Source organism: Equus quagga, chromosome 13 (assembly GCF_021613505.1).
Source record: "Equus quagga isolate Etosha38 chromosome 13, UCLA_HA_Equagga_1.0, whole genome shotgun sequence".
Classification (NCBI taxonomy): Eukaryota; Metazoa; Chordata; class Mammalia; order Perissodactyla; family Equidae; genus Equus; species Equus quagga.
In genome coordinates, this window is record NC_060279.1 from 41,349,224 (window position 1) to 41,368,543 (window position 19,320).

Genomic DNA, 19,320 nt, shown 5'->3' on the forward strand with positions numbered 1-19,320 from the left:
AAACTGAACACTTGAGGATTGCACTACCCTTTATTCCTAAGATGGAAGAAGGTGTCCTGAGTCACATCCTGGGTCCCGTTTATCAAGGCTCCCAGCCCCTCACAGAGTAGACAGAAGCACGTTCAGGCATGCTCACTGGGCAGGTGACCAAGGTCCCTTTCAAGGGGATACACCATAAAGATGACATTGTCCCAGGGAGGAAGGGCAGGGTGATCTGGTCTGACCACCTCAAAGCCCATGTAGCTGAAGGCCCGAAGTAGGGCACCTGTGAAAGGAGAGAATGAATTAAAACACTCTGAAGTTCAATACGACTCTTCCACTAGGGAATGGCTGTGGGGGAAGCAGTGTAGGACAGGCATTAGGATGATGGGTTTTGGAGTTGAACAGATATAGACTCTAGCCCTGGTTTTAACATTTACTTAGCTTTGTAACAGTCTACCAGTGAATCCTTCTGAACTTCGGTTTCCTCATTTGTAAAATGGCGATCATAAAACTTTCCTCACAGAATTTAAGATTAAACGAGATGATGTTTATGAAGTACCTAGCATGAGAGTGGTATAGTAAACTCTACTGCCTTCTGTCTTATTTCCAACGGAGTATAAACTCCTTGACGGAAGAGGTAGTTTCTGCAACATGCTCCAAGCACCTGGTTAAACATATTCCTACCCTCCTGGCCTTCTGCCTGACACTTTCACCTGGAGATCTCTCTGTCCTACCAGCCATGTCCCTTTGGATTCTGTGCAATTTCACCAGTGTTCCTTTAGTGTGGTTTCTGGAATCTACCCATAGGGTCTTCTTGATAGTCCACTCATAACTTGAATGAACAGAATGCTAGGTGCCTTAATTTCCTTGGGGGGAGGGGGTGTTGATTCCCTAAAATGCCTGAGCATGCCCTTTTTTAAAGAGTGGGGAGAAGAGGATTTCCTACAAAGGAAAAGTTGCTGTTGCTGCTTCAGCACCAAGAGCTGGGAAAGACAGAGCAGATCTCTACCTCTGTCATTGCGATCATTTTGGAAGTTTACAAACACGGAGTCCACACTGGTCTTCTCCTCCACATACTCCAGTGTTGCAGTCAAACTAGGGGCCATAGAGAAAAATCACCGTTAATGAAATGTTTAGCGAACTGAGAATCCAAAAAGATGCCTACTTGGAGAGGAAGAAATCTTATTGCTCATTTTTTCCTGACCCAAGCCAGGAAATGAAAGTTGTTAAACTACTTTTGATAGATTTTTCTTAGAAGCCAAGGGATTGCATGCTACTGGACTAACCCATGGCATGGAAGGGTCTGGGGAGCAGGGACTGCCCTGTAAAGACAAACTGCTGGAAAACAGTTCCTATTATTTAACTATGGATCCTCACTTATGTTTCTGAACCTGAGTCAGCAACCTCCCACGGGCTGGTATCCCTTGAACCCCTGATCCGCAGCTCAGTTCAGTGGTTTGAATGTATCTGGCACCTCAATCAGCCCTCACTGGTTAGCATACCCACTACCTGGTTATGACATAAAAGTGAAATCCCCTACCTCTTCCCTCCCCACTGTCCCATCCAGGCTGTCACCTTTCCCGGTTCCCTTGATCCAAGGCCCGATATGGGATATCCAGGAAGAGCCGATGGTCACAGAGAAGGCCGTGCCAATGGGCAGAGGTCTGGGGGGAGAGGCGGAAGTGGAAGTCTAACTGCACTGGGGCCTGGTGGAGCAGGGGGTCAGTAGCCAGCACCGTCAGGTTCCCAACCTGGAAAAGGAGTGAAAATGAGAGTAGTAGTCTTCTGCTTCTGTGCTCATCTAGTCCTCACATCAGATCTCAGGCCAATTTCGGTGAGTCTGGAAGCAAGGAGGGAGCTGCTGGGGAGCCTAGGAGAACTGGGGCCATAAGTCTTACTCAACACTCTCTCTCAGACCTAGGACCTAACTCCATCCCTATCATGGAGTTCTTGATATCAAACAATCTGGAATGTGGAGTCAATGCAGTTTTACTGCCTACTAACCTCACCTCAGGGATTCACTAACCCTTCAGAAACTTAGGTTTACATCAGAGAGCTTACTCTTTAAACAAAGCTGTGCCATCTATTTACTGTCTCACTGATATACTCTTGCGCTTTTTTCCATCCTATGGGTTTTCTCTAAATTCTCCCATTTCTCTTTTAAAATGCAGAGGTCACACACAGGAATGCTATTGCAATATGATACCAGGGCAAGTTTGGGAGTTCTGGGTTCTGGTCCCAGCTTAGCTTCTAAACAACTTTATGTCCCAGAAGTCTTAATACAGTCTGCTCTATCTTTATTCCCAATTCCTTCCTGCTTTCACCACTAACTCTATGACCTTGATTTAAGATCTTGGGGCCAGAATCCTTGTCTATAAAGCAAGTAGCTTTTACACGAGCTCCAAGGTCTCATCTAACTCTCACTTTCTATGATTTATTTTCTGACTAGCTAATGTCCCTTCTCTGTAAGGTGTTGTTACAGCAAGCAGGGAGCTGCCCTGTCACAACACCAGCTCACAGTCCGCTTACCGAATACAGTTCTTTAAGCTGGTTGTGATCACCCTGCTCGGTGCTTCTGCCCACCTGGAGGCCTGCTAGGGACTCAGGAGCACTGAAGGCAGGAACGGGGCCGGAGTGTCAAGTCCTCCTGTTCCTTATAAGTGATGCTGGTTGGGAAAAAGAGACCCAAGTTAGTTTCTCTCTGAGTCTGAGATGGGAAGAGGTTCATAACTTCCAGGTGCATGGGACAAGGCTCTGGCACTCTCTGTGTCTTCCGTGGACTAGCCTGTTTCCATTTTCCCAGGCCAGCCAGATGGAAAAATTCTAAAGTTCCATGCCAGCCTTCCACCTTATTTTGCTATTATCATCTCTTGCCACTTGAGAAGTTCTTTCAAATTCTTTTATTTTTCCTTATGGTTTATATAAACAACTACAACAAGAAAATAATTACCTTTTATAACAAGGCATCATCTTCTCCCGGAGGGTGATCCGGTATTTGTAACAGTAAAGGTAATAGGCGTATGGTGACCAGATCGGGTAGAGGTAGTTCCGTGTTTTTCCCCTCTTGATGTAAGAAAGGGAGTAGACAGAGGGGCGACACCTGTAACAAGGCAGTTTCTCAGTTCAGTGCCCCCCTGCGGCAAAGTGAGGTTCAGAGGTGGGTGGCAGAGGTTCAGGCAACCTAGTGCCATTGTGACCCGGTGGGCATTATGACAAAGACACGTGGTCAGCCCTTATGTCACTTCAGGACTCTGCTGCTCCGCTGCCCCACCCTACCCCCTTAACCAAGGCTCCTAGTAAAGTAGTATGTACCTCATGGCTGTACCAGTGGTTAAAATACTTTAGCGTCTGTACTGGTTGATAAACAGCCCTGCCTGAGCACTTGTGCATGCCCAACCTGGCCCCCACCTCTGGCACGTGCACACACACACACACACCCCCACCCCACTTCAGTAACTAAATGGTTAGTGTCTGACACTGCAGGAGGCTTCCAAGATCCTGATCCAGCGTCTGACCTGATTGGTTGGTTCCTGTTCCTATCAGTTCAATATTTTTATTATCATCCCTACCTTTAACAATCCAGGGGTGCTACACATTGTTGAACTTTCTCATTGCCTTGTAGGGTAGGAATTGCGAACTAAATGCCTCCGGGGGCCCAGACAGATAATGGAAATTAGTGGAGCTGCTCGGTGGGGCTCTAGCAAACTGGAAAGCTCACACTCTGTCCAAAAGAAGCTGACACAACTCAGCTCCATCCAGTTGCAAGAATGCAGATTCAGTGGTACCAGATCATAAGATTTTTCAACAGAAATTGGAAAGAGATTTTTGTGGTAAATTTCTCCAAATTTTTTAAAATATTGGCTACTAAAAAAAATACCTGGAGCTGGCCTAGTGGCGTAGTGGTTAAGTTTGCTCACTCTGCTTCTGCAGCTCGGGGCTCATGGGTTCAGATCCCAGGCACAGACCTACACACCACTCATTAAGCCATGCTGTGGGCAGCGTCCCACATACAAAATAGAGGAAGATTGGCACAGACATTAGCTCAGCAACAATCTTCCTCAAGCAAAAAGAGGAAGACTGGCAACAAATGTTAGCTCAGCAGCAATCTTCCTCACCAAAAAATAAAAATAAAAACTGTTGATTAAAAAAAAATAACATTGGGGTCAGCCCGATGGCATAATGGTTAAGTTTGGTGTACTCCACTTCAGTGGCCCAGGTTCATGGGTTTGGATCCCCAGCATGGACCTACACCACTTGTTAGCCCATGCTGTGACAGTGACCCACATACAAAATAGAAGATTAGCACAGACGTTAGCTCAGGACTAATCCTCAGGCAAAAAATGAGGAAGACTGGTAACAGATGTTAGCTCAGGGCACATCTTCCCCGGCAAAAAGAAAAATTAACATTATGAGCAAAATTTGATTCTGGGGCCACCAGTTTGAGACCTCTGCATATTCATTCATCCATTCGACAAATATTTATTGAGGGCCTACTATGAGCCAGGCACTATTCTAAGTGCTTGAGATACATTCATAAACAAAACAAAGATCACTGCTCAATGGAACTTATCTTATAGTGAGAGAACAAATCTAAACAATAAACAAAAAATTATTTAGTATGTTAGAAGACGAGAACTGCTATGGAGAAAAGGCAAGAATAAAGGAAGATCAGGAGTGTGATGGAGGTGTGGCAGGTTGTAGAATTTTAAATAGGGTGATCCAAGAAGGCCTCATTGAAAAGGTGACATTTAATCAAAGACTTGAGGAGGTGAGGTAGTTAGCCAAGCCAACATTTGGAGGTAAGCATTCCATGCCTAAGCAACAGCCAGTTCAAAAGCCCTAAGGAGAAAGTGCCTGGTGTTTTCAAGAAACAGCAAGGAAGCCACTGTGGGTGGAGCAGTGTAAGCTATAGGGAGAGTAGAAGGAGATGAAGTCAAAGAGCTAATGGGCCAGATTTTATATAGGGCCTTGTAGACCACTGTACAGCCTTTTTCTTTGAGTAAAGAGGGAAGTCATTGCAAAGTTTCAGGTGGAAAAGTGACATGATCTGACTTATGTTTTTTAAAAGATTCTGACTGTTGTAAATAAACTGTAGAGCATTAGGGAGATTTGCTAGGGGACTGGCAGTAATCTGGAGGAAAGAGTGTCTTATTCCAGGGTGAAGCATTGGAGGTGGTGGGAAGTGGCTGGATTCTGGAAACAGTTTAAACGTAGAACCTACAGGATTTACTGGAGTATGAAAGAAAGAAGTTGAGTCCAAGAACTGAAAGACTGGAGTTTCCATCAACTGTGATGGGGAAGGCTGCAGGTGATGCAGTTTGGAGCAGGGGGATAGAGATCCGTTTAGTTTGGAGCGTGTTAACTTTGAATTGTCCATTAGACATATAAGGGGAAGATGATGAATAAGCAGTTGGATATTCAAGTCTGGAGTTTAGAAGAAGTCTAGGATGGAGAGAGAAATTTGGAATTTGTTGGTATATAAACAGTACTTTAAGCCAGGAGACTGAAGGAGATCATCAAGACTGTATACTGAGAAGAGTAAAGATCCAAAGACGGAGTCCTGGGGGCACTCAAAGAAGTGGGGAGAAAACAACTCAGCAGAGTGTGAAGAAAACTGGTGAAGAAGAAAACAAAAACAAAACTGGTGTCCTGCAAGCTAAGTAAAGAAAGTGTAGCTAAGCGGAGGGACGACTGGTCAAGGGCTGTCTATGGGTCAAATAACAGGATGCTTACATAATCTCCTCCGCCAAACGGACCCTATTCATTCCATTTATATGGTGTTCTCTTCAGTAGTGAGACCCTCCACAGAGGGAACCATCCGGGCCCTACCATCGTTTCCTTTTTCTATGGTATATCTCCCTTATGATTTAGAATTCTTTAAATGTTAGCTTAAATACTGCCGTTGTAAAGATCAAGGGTTAGACTCCACCTGGGGTTGGCATAGTTTTCCAGAGGCTCACATCCTTCTACCACTTGTAGGCAGAGTTGAAGTAGGAAAAGTGAGAGCAATATCCCTCTTCCCTCAGTATCCAGTTATACAATGTCAGAATTGGAAGTGACCTCAGCGAGCTACTAGAGCTAAACCAGAGCCCCCATTTTAAAGATAAAGCGAAGCCAAGAGGGAGATAGTGTCTTTTCCGTGTCAGTCCATCTAACGTTCATGCGGCTGTCAATAACTACGGGCGTGCCTCCCCTGAAAAAACAATAGGGAGAAGGGAGTGAGGGAAAAAGCTGAATCACGGAGCGGTAACTGGGACCTTCCACCTCCCGCGGGAGAACCCGGCGACGCCGCACTCCAGCCCGCCCCGCAGCTCAGCCTGGACAAAGCCGGGCCGGCTCAGGCGCGCCGCGGGCACCCGGTGGGGGCCTTTCCTGCCGCCCGGCGCCGGGGGCCTCCGTCTGCTCTCCTCCGCGCCCGGGAACATGGCGGCGGCCGTCGCTGCTCCGAGCAGAGCCGTGCTGCGGGCCGGCGCCAAGCGGCTGCTGCGAGGAGGAGTCCAGGACCTACTCCGGCCGCCACTTGAAGGGGACACCCCCGGCCCAGAGCGCGACTTCAGCCTTTCTTCCAATCGGGTGAGGGCCGGTTCTGAGTTAACCGGGGTCCTTGAACTCGAGTGGGGCCGTTTAGGCCCGAGTATAGTTTTAGGGGGCGCGTTGAGACCTGGTGGGGCCCCGGGCTGCGAGTGACAGGCTTTCCTTGAGGTGCTGGCGGCCGGGGGAGGGGGAGTTGCCCGTGGAGACTCGCTCACCCTGGCCCCCCGGCCGCCAGGGCACGGTCATCGTGGAGCGCTGGTGGAAGGTGCCGCTGGCCGGAGAGGGCCGGAATCCGCACCTGCACCGGCGACACCGCGTCTACAAGCTGGTGGAGGACACGAAACACCGGCCCAAAGACAACCTGGAGCTCATCCTCACGCAGTCAGTGGAAGGTAAGCTTGGGCAAAGGCTGGCCCTGTTTGCCATCAACTTTTTCCTGCCCTTGGCCTCTGTTGTTTGCCGTTCTTTCTCTACTTTGTGGAAATGGTCTCAGCTGTATATTTGAGAAGAGGAAGCCATAAAAAGCACTGAGATTGTGATATTGGTTTCATACATGGAAAATGGAACACGAATGCAGCGACATCATTAACAGTGTGTGGGGAGAGACGCCTGACAGTATGTGCCACAGATACTGAAATCCTCTGATGGGTCAACTCCTCACTTTGTACGGGGAATATTAAGTTTCTAAATCAGGCCCTACAGAAACTAATTAGAAGTCTCATAAGAGTTGTTCTTAGTGAATATTAATTACCATTTTTTCTGGGAAGAATAAACGCTGTGAGAATAAGAGGTGCTTCTTTCTTTGATTATGTCCTTCTATGTAGGGACTCCTGGATAGTGCTGACCCAGGGTCTGTGTTCTCATTGGCAGAACTTGGAGTTCGGGGTGACCTGGTCTCAGTGAAGAAATCTGTGGGCCGTAATCGACTGCTTCCTCAAGGACTGGCTGTGTATGCATCCCCTGAAAACAGGAAGCTATTTGAAGAGGAGAAATTGGTGAGCTCAAAGGACGGCTCTGGGACTTGGAGGAATAAAACCTTAAGATTTCCTCTAGCAACTTCCTTCCCTTTGATATTTAATTTAAAAATGAAATAGGGACTAGAACAGCAATAGTAAGAGCATAGTAAAAGTTTGGTATTTATCATGGGCTCATATTTCTTTTACTTTTTTTCATCTTTAACTTTCTCTTCTAGCTAAGACAAGAAGGGAAATTAGAGAAGATCCAGACCAAGGCAGGTGAGGCGGTGAGTTGAAACATAAAAAGTCTTCATTTATTGGTCACCTACAGGAGTCACCAATCTCTTCCTGAGAGGCTCCTTGATTTCCTTGAAGTCTCCTGATTGCAGACACAACAGTAGGGGAAAGGGGAAGCGCTGTGGCTGCCGAAACTGGTATTGACACCTCGGAGATTCTGACCTGTTGAGTGAAGTGCCCTATCTTAGTGAGAAGCCCCAGCCTGGGCACCAAGGGACTGGTGGAAAGGTGTGAGATGAGGGATCTGCCTCCAGGGATATTTACAGACAAGTAGGAGAGAACATAGACACATGAGAAAGTGATTGGTGAGATTAAGGCAGTAAGTTATAAGAATGACATGGATCAAAACTGATTAGCGTAATTGGGGAGGGCTTTTTTTCAGATGGGATTGAATTAGGCCTCGTGGGATTAGTAGGCTTTGGATAGGCTGGGAAGGTGGGAAAGGTATTCTTAAGGAGAAAAAGTGTAAGTAGTTAGTTAAAGCATGTTTTAACATAGAAAGTAGACCAATCTAGTTAAAGCAGAGGACTGACATAGTGTAAAATTAGGAACTGTATGGCTGGAAAGAGGGTTGGGGCAAGATTTACAAAACATCTTGAATTCTTAGCTAATGAGTTTATACTTCATTCTGTAAGCAGAGAGGAATCGTTAAAGGGTAGAGGTGGGATTGAAGGGCTGGAAGTACTGGATTAAAAGGCTCTATGAAAGTTATTCTATCCTGAGATATACCAGTGGCCCCCACTGATAAGCCTGACTTTGACATGGCCTGTTTCTCGTTGGATAGGAACAGCCAGGTGTAGGTGACATTACCCGCCAAAGTATCACTAAAACACCTTTCCACAATATCAGCCTTGAGACAATAAGAATGTTCTATCTTTCTCATTCATCTTCTCACCTGTCTTGATTGTGAGGCAGAAATTGTGCCCTTTTCTTGAACTCTCAGACCTTGCGCCTCTTGCTAACATGTTTCCTCTCCTTCGATTCCAACTCTAACCTGTCCCTTGTTTATAATTCCTCTCAGACAGTGAAATTTCTGAGAAGCTGTCACCTGGAGGTGGGGATGAAGAACAATGTCAAATGGGAGCTAAATCCTGAAATAGTTGCCCGCCACTTCTTCAAAAATGTGAGTGTTCCCAAACACCACTATACCCCTGAGGGTAGAAGCTACGCCTGGGAAGAAGGCCCAGGATTGATCCCTGTGTTAGGAAAGGGTGCAGTCGTCCAGCTGGGCTTAGGGCAAGTGTTCTTGGTTGATTTGCAGGGGTATGAGAGGGAAATGCCTGAGGACTAAGGGTGGTCACATAGAATTTGAAGACTCATAGGAAAAGATGGTGGTATCATTTCTTTCCTCTCTAGCTAGGGAAAACCTGGGGAAATGTGACTCATTGAGAATTTTTACTTTTGTAAAAATTGTAAAAAATTTTGTAAAAAAAGATGAAGTGATTTTGGTCTCAAGTCCTGTTTCTCTTTGTGAATCAACTTCCATTTCTAAGAAATTAGGACTGAATTTCTTTGCCACTATCTGTGGAGATCTGTGCCCTCCCATAGGATCAGCCAGCAGAAACTCCCCAATTTTGTTCATCCCTGTACAGGAAATTTTAGAACCCTCTTTATCAGGTTGCCTAGTGTTGTACCCATGTAAACAGCTCCTTTTGACTGTGATTCTTTCCAGCTTGGTGTTGTGGTTGCCCCACATGCATTAAAGTTACCAGAAGAGCCCATTACACGGTGGGGCGAGTACTGGTGTGAGGTGACGGTGAGTGTGTCATAGACTGTCTCCTTCTGATTGGATGAAAACCTGGGATTGGGTGGTGGTAGCTCTTATCCGACCAACTGATCTCTGAGGATTCCCGCTGTTTTGTATACAGGTAAATGGGCTTGACACTGTGAGGGTACCTATGTCTGTGGTGAACTTTGAGAGGCCCAAGACCAAAAGGTATAAGTACTGGTTAGCCCAGCAAGCTGCCAAGGGAATGGCCGCCAGCAGCTCCCAGGCGCTCTGAACCCACTATCCCTCAGAAGCAGCAGAGCAGACTCAGTGGAGCAAAGATGGGCCAGCACCCTAATATCACTCCCAGCTCTGACCACATAATGGAATTTTAGAGAGCATATGGGGACGTCGGACTGAACTGCATATACATGTTGAATTCTCCATATTTGCCTTCTCCGTCTTCGACTGTTGCCACATCCGGCCTTTTTGGAGCAGTCCTGCTCAAGAAGTACCAGGGCATAGATTTGATAAGCTGAATATTAATACACCAAAACAGTCTAGATCCTCTTTAGCCTCTTCCTCCATTGGAATTCATTGGAACAAATGGAAGAGCTAGCCATTGTCTCCAGTACTTAGCTCATTCTCATCATCCAGACTGAACATTTGTATCTCAACAAGAAATAAAGATGTTGTATTCTTTTTAGGTGGTGTTCACTGGGTTTGAGTAGACTGGGGACAGGACCTCCAAGTGGATGTCCTCTTGAACCACTGGGGTTTGGAGCTAAAAAGGAAGGACGAAGAGAACGTTTGCAAGCTACCTCCCACAGTTTCTATGGGCAAATTACTCAAGCTGATACATTTTTGGTCTTAAAACTTATTCTCACTATGGATATTGATAAAGTCATCAATATGAATAAGCACACTGGATTCTACTTTTCTAAGGAGATCCAAATAAGGCCTAAGGGTAATTGTTGGCGAAAATGACACTGGCATGAAAGAAGCTGAAAAAGGGAACTTTTGTTTATTGAACCAGCTCCTGAAATTTTGAAAAAGAAAATACCTTGGTTTCCAGATGAAGATTAAGATACGGGGCTATTCATTAGGTAATTATGGAATAACTGTCTTGATAGGAGATGAGGAAACTAGATAGTTCTGTATAAGTTCAAGGCCCACTAGTGGAAAAAAGACCAACTGTTGACAAGTGGGTTGTACCAGGGTCACTCAGATATAATGTGAGGTCATAGGGTAAAGGTAGGACCATTGACTCTTTTGCTATCCTTACCAGAAGCTGAGAGAGATTGGTTTCTATCCTATTTGAGCTCATCTCCCACTCCAGCCCAGTTAAGGACTTTCATCCACGTGAGGTCATCTCAACTAATGAGAGGTCTGTTAGCAGTATTTGTGCTGATAATTATATCCAACCTCACACTTCCCAGAACTCCATAACTCGAGTCTAGCACTGGTATTGTTTGAAATTTGCCATTTCAATGGTCCCCATCCCTACTATCCTTGAGATGGAAAGCTCATTTAACACATTTAAGTGTCTTTCCACAGCACCACCATCACCATCATGAAGCTCTCTGAAATTGAGCATCAGGCACAGCGTTCCACACAGCTAATCTCAAAAAGTGTTTAAAGGGGCTGGCCCCGTGGCGGAGTGGTTAAGTTCGCGCGCTCCGCTTCGGCGGCCCGGGGTTTCGCTGGTTTGGATCCCGGACGCGGACATGGCACTGCTCATCAGGCCATGCTGAGGCGGTGTCCCACATGCCACAACCAGAGGCACTCAAACTAGAATATACAACTATGTACTGGGGGCTTTGAGGAGAAGAAGGAAAAAAAAGGTTTAAAAAAAAGTTTAAATGCTTATCACAGGGTAGGTTCCTGTCAAAATGGAGTTGGAGATTTGTGTGCAGGAAGTTTATTGGAGGGAGTCTTCTGGATCACCAGTTGGGGAGTGAAGGAAGCAGAATTGGGTAGAGGGAGAAAGCTAACAGATGCAGTCTCAACAAAAAGTCAGCCCCAAAGGGAGCTTAAACTAGGACGACCCTGCAGACATGTGTACCATATTGAGGCAAGTGGCCAGACTTAGATACCCCGACATTGACCAGGAATGAGTATCACCTTGGATGAGGTGACTGACTTCACACAAAGGCAATTTCCAGAGGGGAACTCATCTGAGAGCTGCAGGCATGCTCAGCAGCTTGAAAATGAGTGCTTCAGTCCTGAAGGGAGGAATCTGGGCGGCACACTACAGTCTGCCTCTTCTCACTGTTCAGATCCATTTGCTTCATAAGTTCTAGAATGATCCTCTTAGGATTCTGATGGGCCTCTTTTTCTGGGAAAACTTACGAAGGTCTGGGACAGACAACAGCCCTTGCTGCTGTAGCTTAAGTCTGCAACTGGTACTTATCTCCCTCCTCTGCTGCCCATTCTAGATTCCTACCCATACCCCTGCAATTTGTACCTCTACTGATCCAAATGGGTTACCTGACAAAGTACCTGGTCATCATGCCCTTCTCAAGCCATGACTGCACTTGTCCATTTATTATCAAAATTGGGCAAGGGAGGCACAAGAGATGCCTAAACGGATGACCAAGGTGCCAAATATATTCTTCCCTGTCTCCATTGTGTAATGGCGGCCCTACCTCCTGATGGTTAGGGTCAGTTACTCCTGCCAGGATACCTTTCCTTCCTTCGCTCTTGGTAGTGATCTGAAGTAATCTGGTGGAAATACTCCACTTCTGGGAAGCAGGACTTACAAATCCTCAGAGGCCAGAGTTGGGATAAGAGGCACAGGTTCCCCAGTTGGGTCACTAGGAGTGATGGTAATGAGGGGCTGTACCTACATCCACCGCTTGTTTCCCAGACACGTGTATTTTACTTAGGGACACAGCACTATAGGATGGCCATTGACCCCTGGTATATACTGCATCCTGAAGGATAATGCCTTATCTTTACAGGGTATCATCTCCAAGCTGATGCCTCAGCTATGCCTTCAACAGGCTGTTCCATTTTTCTATCTGGTGGGCTGCTTTTGGGTAGTATGGTCTATGACTAGACCAGTGGATCCCATGGTCATGTACCCAGTGCCTCCTTGCTATAATGTGGGACTCTATGGGCTGGCCCTGTGGCCAAGTGGTTAAGTTCACATGCTCTGCTTTGGCGGCCCAGGATTTTGCCGGTTCAGATCCTGGATATGGACATGGCACCGCTCATCAAGCCATGCTGAGGCAGCGTCCCACATGCCACAAGTAGAAAGACCTACAACTAGAATATACAACTGTGTACTAGGGGGCTTTGGGGAGAAGAAGAAAAATTTAAAAAAGATTGGCAACAGATGTTAGCTCACGTGCCAATCTTAAAAAAAAAAAAGTGGGACTCTTGGTTCCAATGCAATGTTATGCAAGATCTCATGCCAATGGATCAAATATCTTGTAAGCCCTTGGATGGTGGTGCTAAGGCTCCACTAAGGCGATGCAGGCAGGAAAGACAAACCCATACCCATAATATACATCAAGTCCAGACAAGATGGAACACTGCCCTTCTGGGGGGTAGGGATTCAATGTAATCAGCTTACTACCCAGTGGCTGGATGCTTTCCTTGAGGAATTGGTGACGTATCAGGGGCTTAGTGTTGGTCTGTTACTAGCAAGTTGGACATTCACAGCAGCTGTAGCTAGGTCAGCCTTGGTGAGTCCATGATGTTGTGCCCATGCATAGCTTCCACGATGGCTCCTCCATTCACATGGCCACTTTGCCATCATTGGGTGCCAATAACAGACTATCTAATACCAACTGGCTAAGTCATTCAGTCTACTTTGTTGGTTGGTACCTTTCCTGTGGTGGATGTTCTCTAGTGGGCATTAACATGCACTACAAAAATCATCATACTTTGTACCATTCTCAGGTAAACTATATGCCTTTTCCTCAGACATCCTTGTCTTCAGCAGTTTTTCTTTTTCCAGGCCTCTGATCGACCAGCCAGTCCATTCACCACTGTCCATGAGTCTATTCCTTTTTTTCTTTAATTATTTTTTTTATTGAGGTCATATTGGTTTATAACATTATGTAATTTTAGGTGTACATTATTATATATAAGTTTCTGTATAGACTGCATCGTGCTCACCACCAACAATCTAATTTTTACCTGTCACCATACATATGTGCCCCTTTAGCCCCATTCCCCACCCCCTTCCTCTGTGGTAAGCACCAAATCTGTTCTCTTTATTCATGAGTTTATCTTCCATATATGAGTGAAATCATGCAGTGTTTGTCTTTCTCTGTCCAGCTTATTTCGCTTAACATAATACATTCAGGGTCCATCCATGTTGTTGTCAATGGGATAATTTTGTCCTTTTTTATGGTTGAGTAGAATTCCATTGTATTTATATACACCACATCTTCTTTAACCATTCATCAGTTGGTGGGCACTTGGGTTGCTTCCATGTCTTGGCTATTGTGAATAATGCTGCAATGAACACAGGGGTGCATAAATCTCTTTGGATCATTGATTTCAAGTTCTTTGGATATATACCCAGTAGTGGGATAGCTGGATCATAATGGTTATTCTTTAATTTTTTGAGAAATCTCCATACTGTTTTCCATAGTGGCTGCACCAGTTTGCATTCCCACCACAGTGTATGAGGGTTCCCTTTTCTCCACATCCTCTCCAACACTTATTATTTCTCCTCTTAATTATAGCCATTCTGATGGGTGTAAGGTGATATCTCATTGGAGTTTTGATTTACATTTCCCTAATAATTAGTCACGTTGAACATCTTTTCATTTGCCTGTTGGCCATTTGTATATCATCTTTGGAAAAATGTCTGTTTATATCCTATACCCATTTTTTGATCAGGTTGTTTGTCTTTTTGTTGTTGGGTTGTATGAGTTCATTATATATTTTGGAAGTTAACCCCTTGTCAGATATATGATTTTCAAATATTTTCTCCCAGTTGGTGGGTTGTCTTCATTTTGTTCATGGTTTCCTTTGCCTTGCAGAAGCTTTTTAGTCTGATGTGGTTCCATTTGTTTGTTTTTTCTTTTGTTTCCCTTGCCTGAGTGAGTCTATATTCTTTCTTCAGATGGTGCACTGCCTGAAGCTCTGCCCACTGGGAAAATTTCCGTCACTGCCATCTTTCAGGGCCACCTCTAAGTGGGGCCATAGTACATCCACAGTCTATTTTCAGCTTACTTCCACCTACCCACTGAGACAACCCATACATTAACCAAGCCCAGCCTTTTTCCTCTTTTGTCATCTGGTCATGAGGGATTCCCCCATGTGGAGATAGATGTGAACTGAAGGAGAAGCACCAATCTGGTCATCTGCTTAAGCAGCTTACTTTTGTCTTCCAGCCCTGCTTGTGCCTGGTTCTATATGTATCATTTTCATCTTATGAAGGATTGCTGATGGGCCCATCTGACCTTATGACTTATGAGTCTGGCAGAACCCCAGTCATAACAGAATTTCTGGCTACATGATCACCTGATGTCCCCTGAGCAAGCACATGGTCTCCACTAGGACTCAGTAGCATGACAGGAGCTATCTTTTGAAAGGTGTATAGTACTCTGTCAGATGGCATGGCCTTGCCCTAGAACTGTAGGGGTCTGTATATGACTTCCTATTGAGGCTTGCCATAAACAGCATGTGGCATCTTTTCCCATCACACCTTTAACAAAATAGGGTGTCTTGAGGACCAAGCAGCAGGGTCATTTGTACCACAATCTGGACCTGTTACAGAGCCTTTTCCTGCTCTGGGTCCCACTCAAAGTTGGCAACCTTTTGTATCACCCAATATATGTGTCAGAGCAGTATTCTCAAGTGTGGAATTGCTATCTGTAGACCCCAAAGAGGTTTACCAAGCATTGTGCTCCCTTCTTAGTGGTGAGAGGTATGAGAAGTAAAATTTCTCCTTTACTTTGGAGGGAACGTCCTGGCATGGTCCAGATCACTGGACCTCCAAAAACTTCACTGAACCTTTGCAGGGTTTGTGTACTACCATTTGAAGAATGTTTATCCCATCAAGGCTTTCAGTGTACTTGCCATTTCTTGCTCATTCTTTGCAATTACCATGCTGTCAACCAAGTATAGTAATGTGATATTCTTTGGAATGTCCAGATGGTCCAAGTCTCTTCAGATTATATTATGACAGAGGGTGGGAGAGTTTACATGGTCCAGGCACAAGATTGTAAATGTATATTATCTGTCATCTAAATAGTGAAAGCAAACTTTTTATGATACTCCTTTCTTACAGAGTTGAAAAAGAATATATTGCTCAGATTAATGGCCACCTACCATGTAGCTGAGGCTGTGTTAATCTGCTCTAGCAAAGATACCACATTTGACGCAGCAGATATAATTGAAATTGCTTGTTGATTGAGATTGCCATAATCCACTGTCATTCTCCAGGAACTCTCTGGTTTTAGCAGGGGCCAGACTGGTGAATTAAATGGCATTATGATGGGGACCACCATCCCTGCATCCTTTAGGTCTTCAAGAGGGACACTAATGTTATATTTTTTATTTTTTATTCTTGGCCTGAAATAGTAGAGGCAGTGTCAGGAGCTTCACGTAGGCCTTCCTCACTATGATAGCTCTGAAACTACTAAGGTAAACGTAGTTCTGCCAACTTTCAAATGAGTCCATTTCAGTTATCCATGAAGGACCAATGAAATGACCACTGGGTGGATCTGTGAACCCACTAGACCGACTGAGAGGCAGACTTGGACCTGGAATACACTAGCCATTCTAACAGCAGGCCATGGTGACATTTTAGATGTTTGGATATCAGTGTCAAACAGGACCCTGTATCCAACAGTTCGTAAAATGGTTGGCTTTTCCTCTTTCTCCAATGTGCATTATGCAAATAAATGGTCATCAGTCCCTATGGGATAGGACTAGGGGAATTATTACCTTATACACTTGTCATGGTATTTCAGGGTCCTCTCTCCTAGGAACCCAGTCTCTTTCATCACTTGTTTCCAGCTGAAAAACTGACTCAGGAAGACTTCACTTCCACCTATGAAGTAATCACAGCTACAGAAATTGCCCTTCCACTATAAATAGCTATAAAACCATACAAAATTATAAAAGAAATGTTTATAGATATTGCAAAGCCAATAGTGCAGAACTTTGTTAACTGAGAAAAGGGAAACGAGGTGAGCCCTAAGATTGCTTCAGTTTACTACAGTAGTTTCCTGCACTCTACCCTAGGGAGCAGTGCAGAGGGGGGAACCCAAATAAAGTCACTGGTCTTACTGAGTAAAGAAGACAGATTAGTGTTGTTGGAGGATAAATTAGCTAGAAATTGAGGAGCAGAACACTGGAGATAAGGGAATGACACAGAGAGAGCTGTGAAGATCTGCAGAGGGATCCCCTCAAATATTTGACTGAAACTGATCTGTGCATGCATGGGGGGAAAGTCCATGAGACTAGAGGATAAAATCACCAGAAGGCAGTAGGCAAAACATTTCCCAGAGCTAACACAAGATTGGAAATATTTTGTTTGTGTTCCTGACAGCCAGTGTATGTAAGATCTTATAATACATGGAGCATCAGGTAAAATCCTCAAAAGGACTCAGTAGTGGGCATGAGAATAAAGGCTACTCTGGACCAACCCATGCAAAGCTTGAAAGCAAGCCTTGAAAGGATCAAACTGATACCAAGTATGCAGGAATCAAGTCCAACACTCATTAAAGAAATGCAACAAAATCTAGCACTGAACAACCTAAAATTCCCAATGTCTGATATCCAATCAAATATTACCATTAAAAAGAGACAGAAAAATGTTACCCAGACCAAGAGAAACAGTCCCAGAAATGCCAGTAATGGTGGAATTCGTAGAGAGGACATTAAAACAGCTATAAATATGCTTCATACACTTAAGAATATAAAGGAAAAAAATGTAATAAGAGAAATGGAATATAAGGAAGATCCAAATGGAACTTTTGGAGATGAAAAATACAATATATGAAATGAAAAATACACTGATGGAACTTCTCCTTCTAGGAAGATAGAGTAGATGTACTTTTATCATTCCTGGTAGAACTGTAACCCTGGAAATTATATATAAAACAAACATAAGACTTTGAAAGGTGGAAAAAAGAAAGTAGACTGGTTAGGGACCTTGGGACCCAGGAAAAACACTTTGCTGAGTCTCCTGGGTTTTCTTTTTGCTTCATTTATCCCAGATTTGGAGCTGAATAAACCAGCAACCTGGAAATGCCAATGGGGCACAAATGGGCCCCCCCCCAAAAAAAAAAAATCCTAACAAACACCTGTTCCTGCCAGCCAAAGGAACAGCCTAGCAAGACAGAAAACTTCTAGACAATAACTGCTCTACTCTAGCCACCCACCGCAGACAACACTGAGGCCCTGCCCTCGCCATGCCCAGTCTTAGTGGGGAACCTAGACTACATCCTTGCAAGATTCTAACAAGTCACCCCAACACCCCTGCCAGGGTGATGCCTCAGAAGGCCAAGTAGGGAGCCATGACTTTCATCCCCACCAGCCAGTAAGGAGCCCCCCTCCTCCTCCACTGTCAGTAAAGACCATGGTGTCAGCGTGGAACTTGGACATCTACTCCCACCTGGCAGAAATGAGGCATCCTTCTGCCTTCCTACAGGGCAGTATCAGAGGAGGCCTAGCAGAGAGTCAGGACTTTCACCATTACCCAGCAGTAATGAGGCCACATCTACCAAAGTATCAGTGGAGACCATGTGGGGAGCTGGAACTCACACTCCCACTCAGCAGTAAAGAGGAGCTCCACTTGGGTGTCAATAGAGGTGAAGTGGGAAATCTGAAATTCTACTTCCACCTGACAACAATGAATTCCTACTTCACCCTCCCCTGCCAAAGCAGTGTCAGAGAAAGTTAATTAAAACAAGTGTTAAGATTCAGAGTCTTATAACATAATACTAAAATTTAAAACTCTCATCATACCAAGAACCAGGAAGATCTCAAAATGAATGAAAAAAGACAATCAATAGATGCCAATATTGCAATGACAGAGATATTAGAATTATCTGACAAATATTTTGAAGCAGCCATGATAAAAATGCCTCACCAAGCAATTATGATCACACTTGAGACAAATGAAAAAAAAAATAGCTTCAGCAAAGAAATAGAAAATCTCAAAGAAATAGAAGATATAAAAAGGAACCAAGTGGAAATACTGTATTAGAACTATAAAATATAATAATTGAAATGAAGAGTTCAGTGGATGGGTTCAACAGCAGAATGAAGAGGATAGAGGAAAGAATCTGTGAGCTGAAAGATAGAATAATAGAAATTACCCAATCTGAACAATGCAGAGAAAATAGACTGAAAAAAATGAATGGAATCTCAGGGACCCGTGAGATTATAACAAAAGATCTAACATTCCTGTCATTGGAGTCCCAGATGGAGAGGAGACAGAAGGCAGGGCTGAAAAAGTACACAAAAGAATAATGGCTGAAAACTTCTCAAATTTGTCAAGAGACTTAAACATACTGATTCCAGAAACTAAGCAAATCCTAAACAAGATAAACCCAAAGAAGTTCATGCTAAGACACATCATAATTAAATTTCTGAAATCTAAAGACTAAAGAAAAAATCTTGAAAGCAGCTAGAGAAAAATGACACCTATAAAGGAAAAAAAATCAAATGACAGCAGATTTCTCATCAAAAACCATGGAGGCAAGAAGGAAGTGGTGCACTGTTTTTCAAGTGCTGGAAGAAAACTGTCAACCCAGAATTCTATACCCAGAAAAAATATCCTTCAGGAATGAAGGGGAAATAAGCCACATTCAGACAAAGGAAAGATAAGAGAGTTTGTCACCAGTAGACTTACTCTAAAAGAAT

The 19,320-nt window shown here is 44.4% G+C and overlaps 2 protein-coding genes across 2 annotated transcripts; one reads left to right on the forward strand and one right to left on the reverse strand.

Annotated features, from left to right (window-relative positions):
• Nucleotides 1-122: 122 nt before the first annotated feature.
• On the reverse strand, nt 123-6,407 carry OAZ3 (ornithine decarboxylase antizyme 3). The gene is given in 8 exon segments (XM_046682027.1): nt 123-265; nt 992-1,077; nt 1,558-1,733; nt 2,512-2,586; nt 2,588-2,648; nt 2,933-3,099; nt 6,139-6,175; nt 6,247-6,407. Coding segments are annotated over 8 exon segments (906 nt in total).
• Nucleotides 6,352-10,179, forward strand: MRPL9 (mitochondrial ribosomal protein L9). The gene is made up of 7 exons (XM_046683831.1): nt 6,352-6,555; nt 6,752-6,908; nt 7,387-7,511; nt 7,709-7,759; nt 8,791-8,892; nt 9,442-9,525; nt 9,638-10,179. The coding sequence occupies exons 1-7, from the start codon at nt 6,406-6,408 to the stop codon at nt 9,770-9,772; spliced, it is 804 nt and encodes a 267-aa protein (XP_046539787.1). The 5' UTR covers nt 6,352-6,405; the 3' UTR covers nt 9,773-10,179.
• The last annotated feature ends 9,141 nt before the right edge of the window (nt 10,180-19,320 follow it).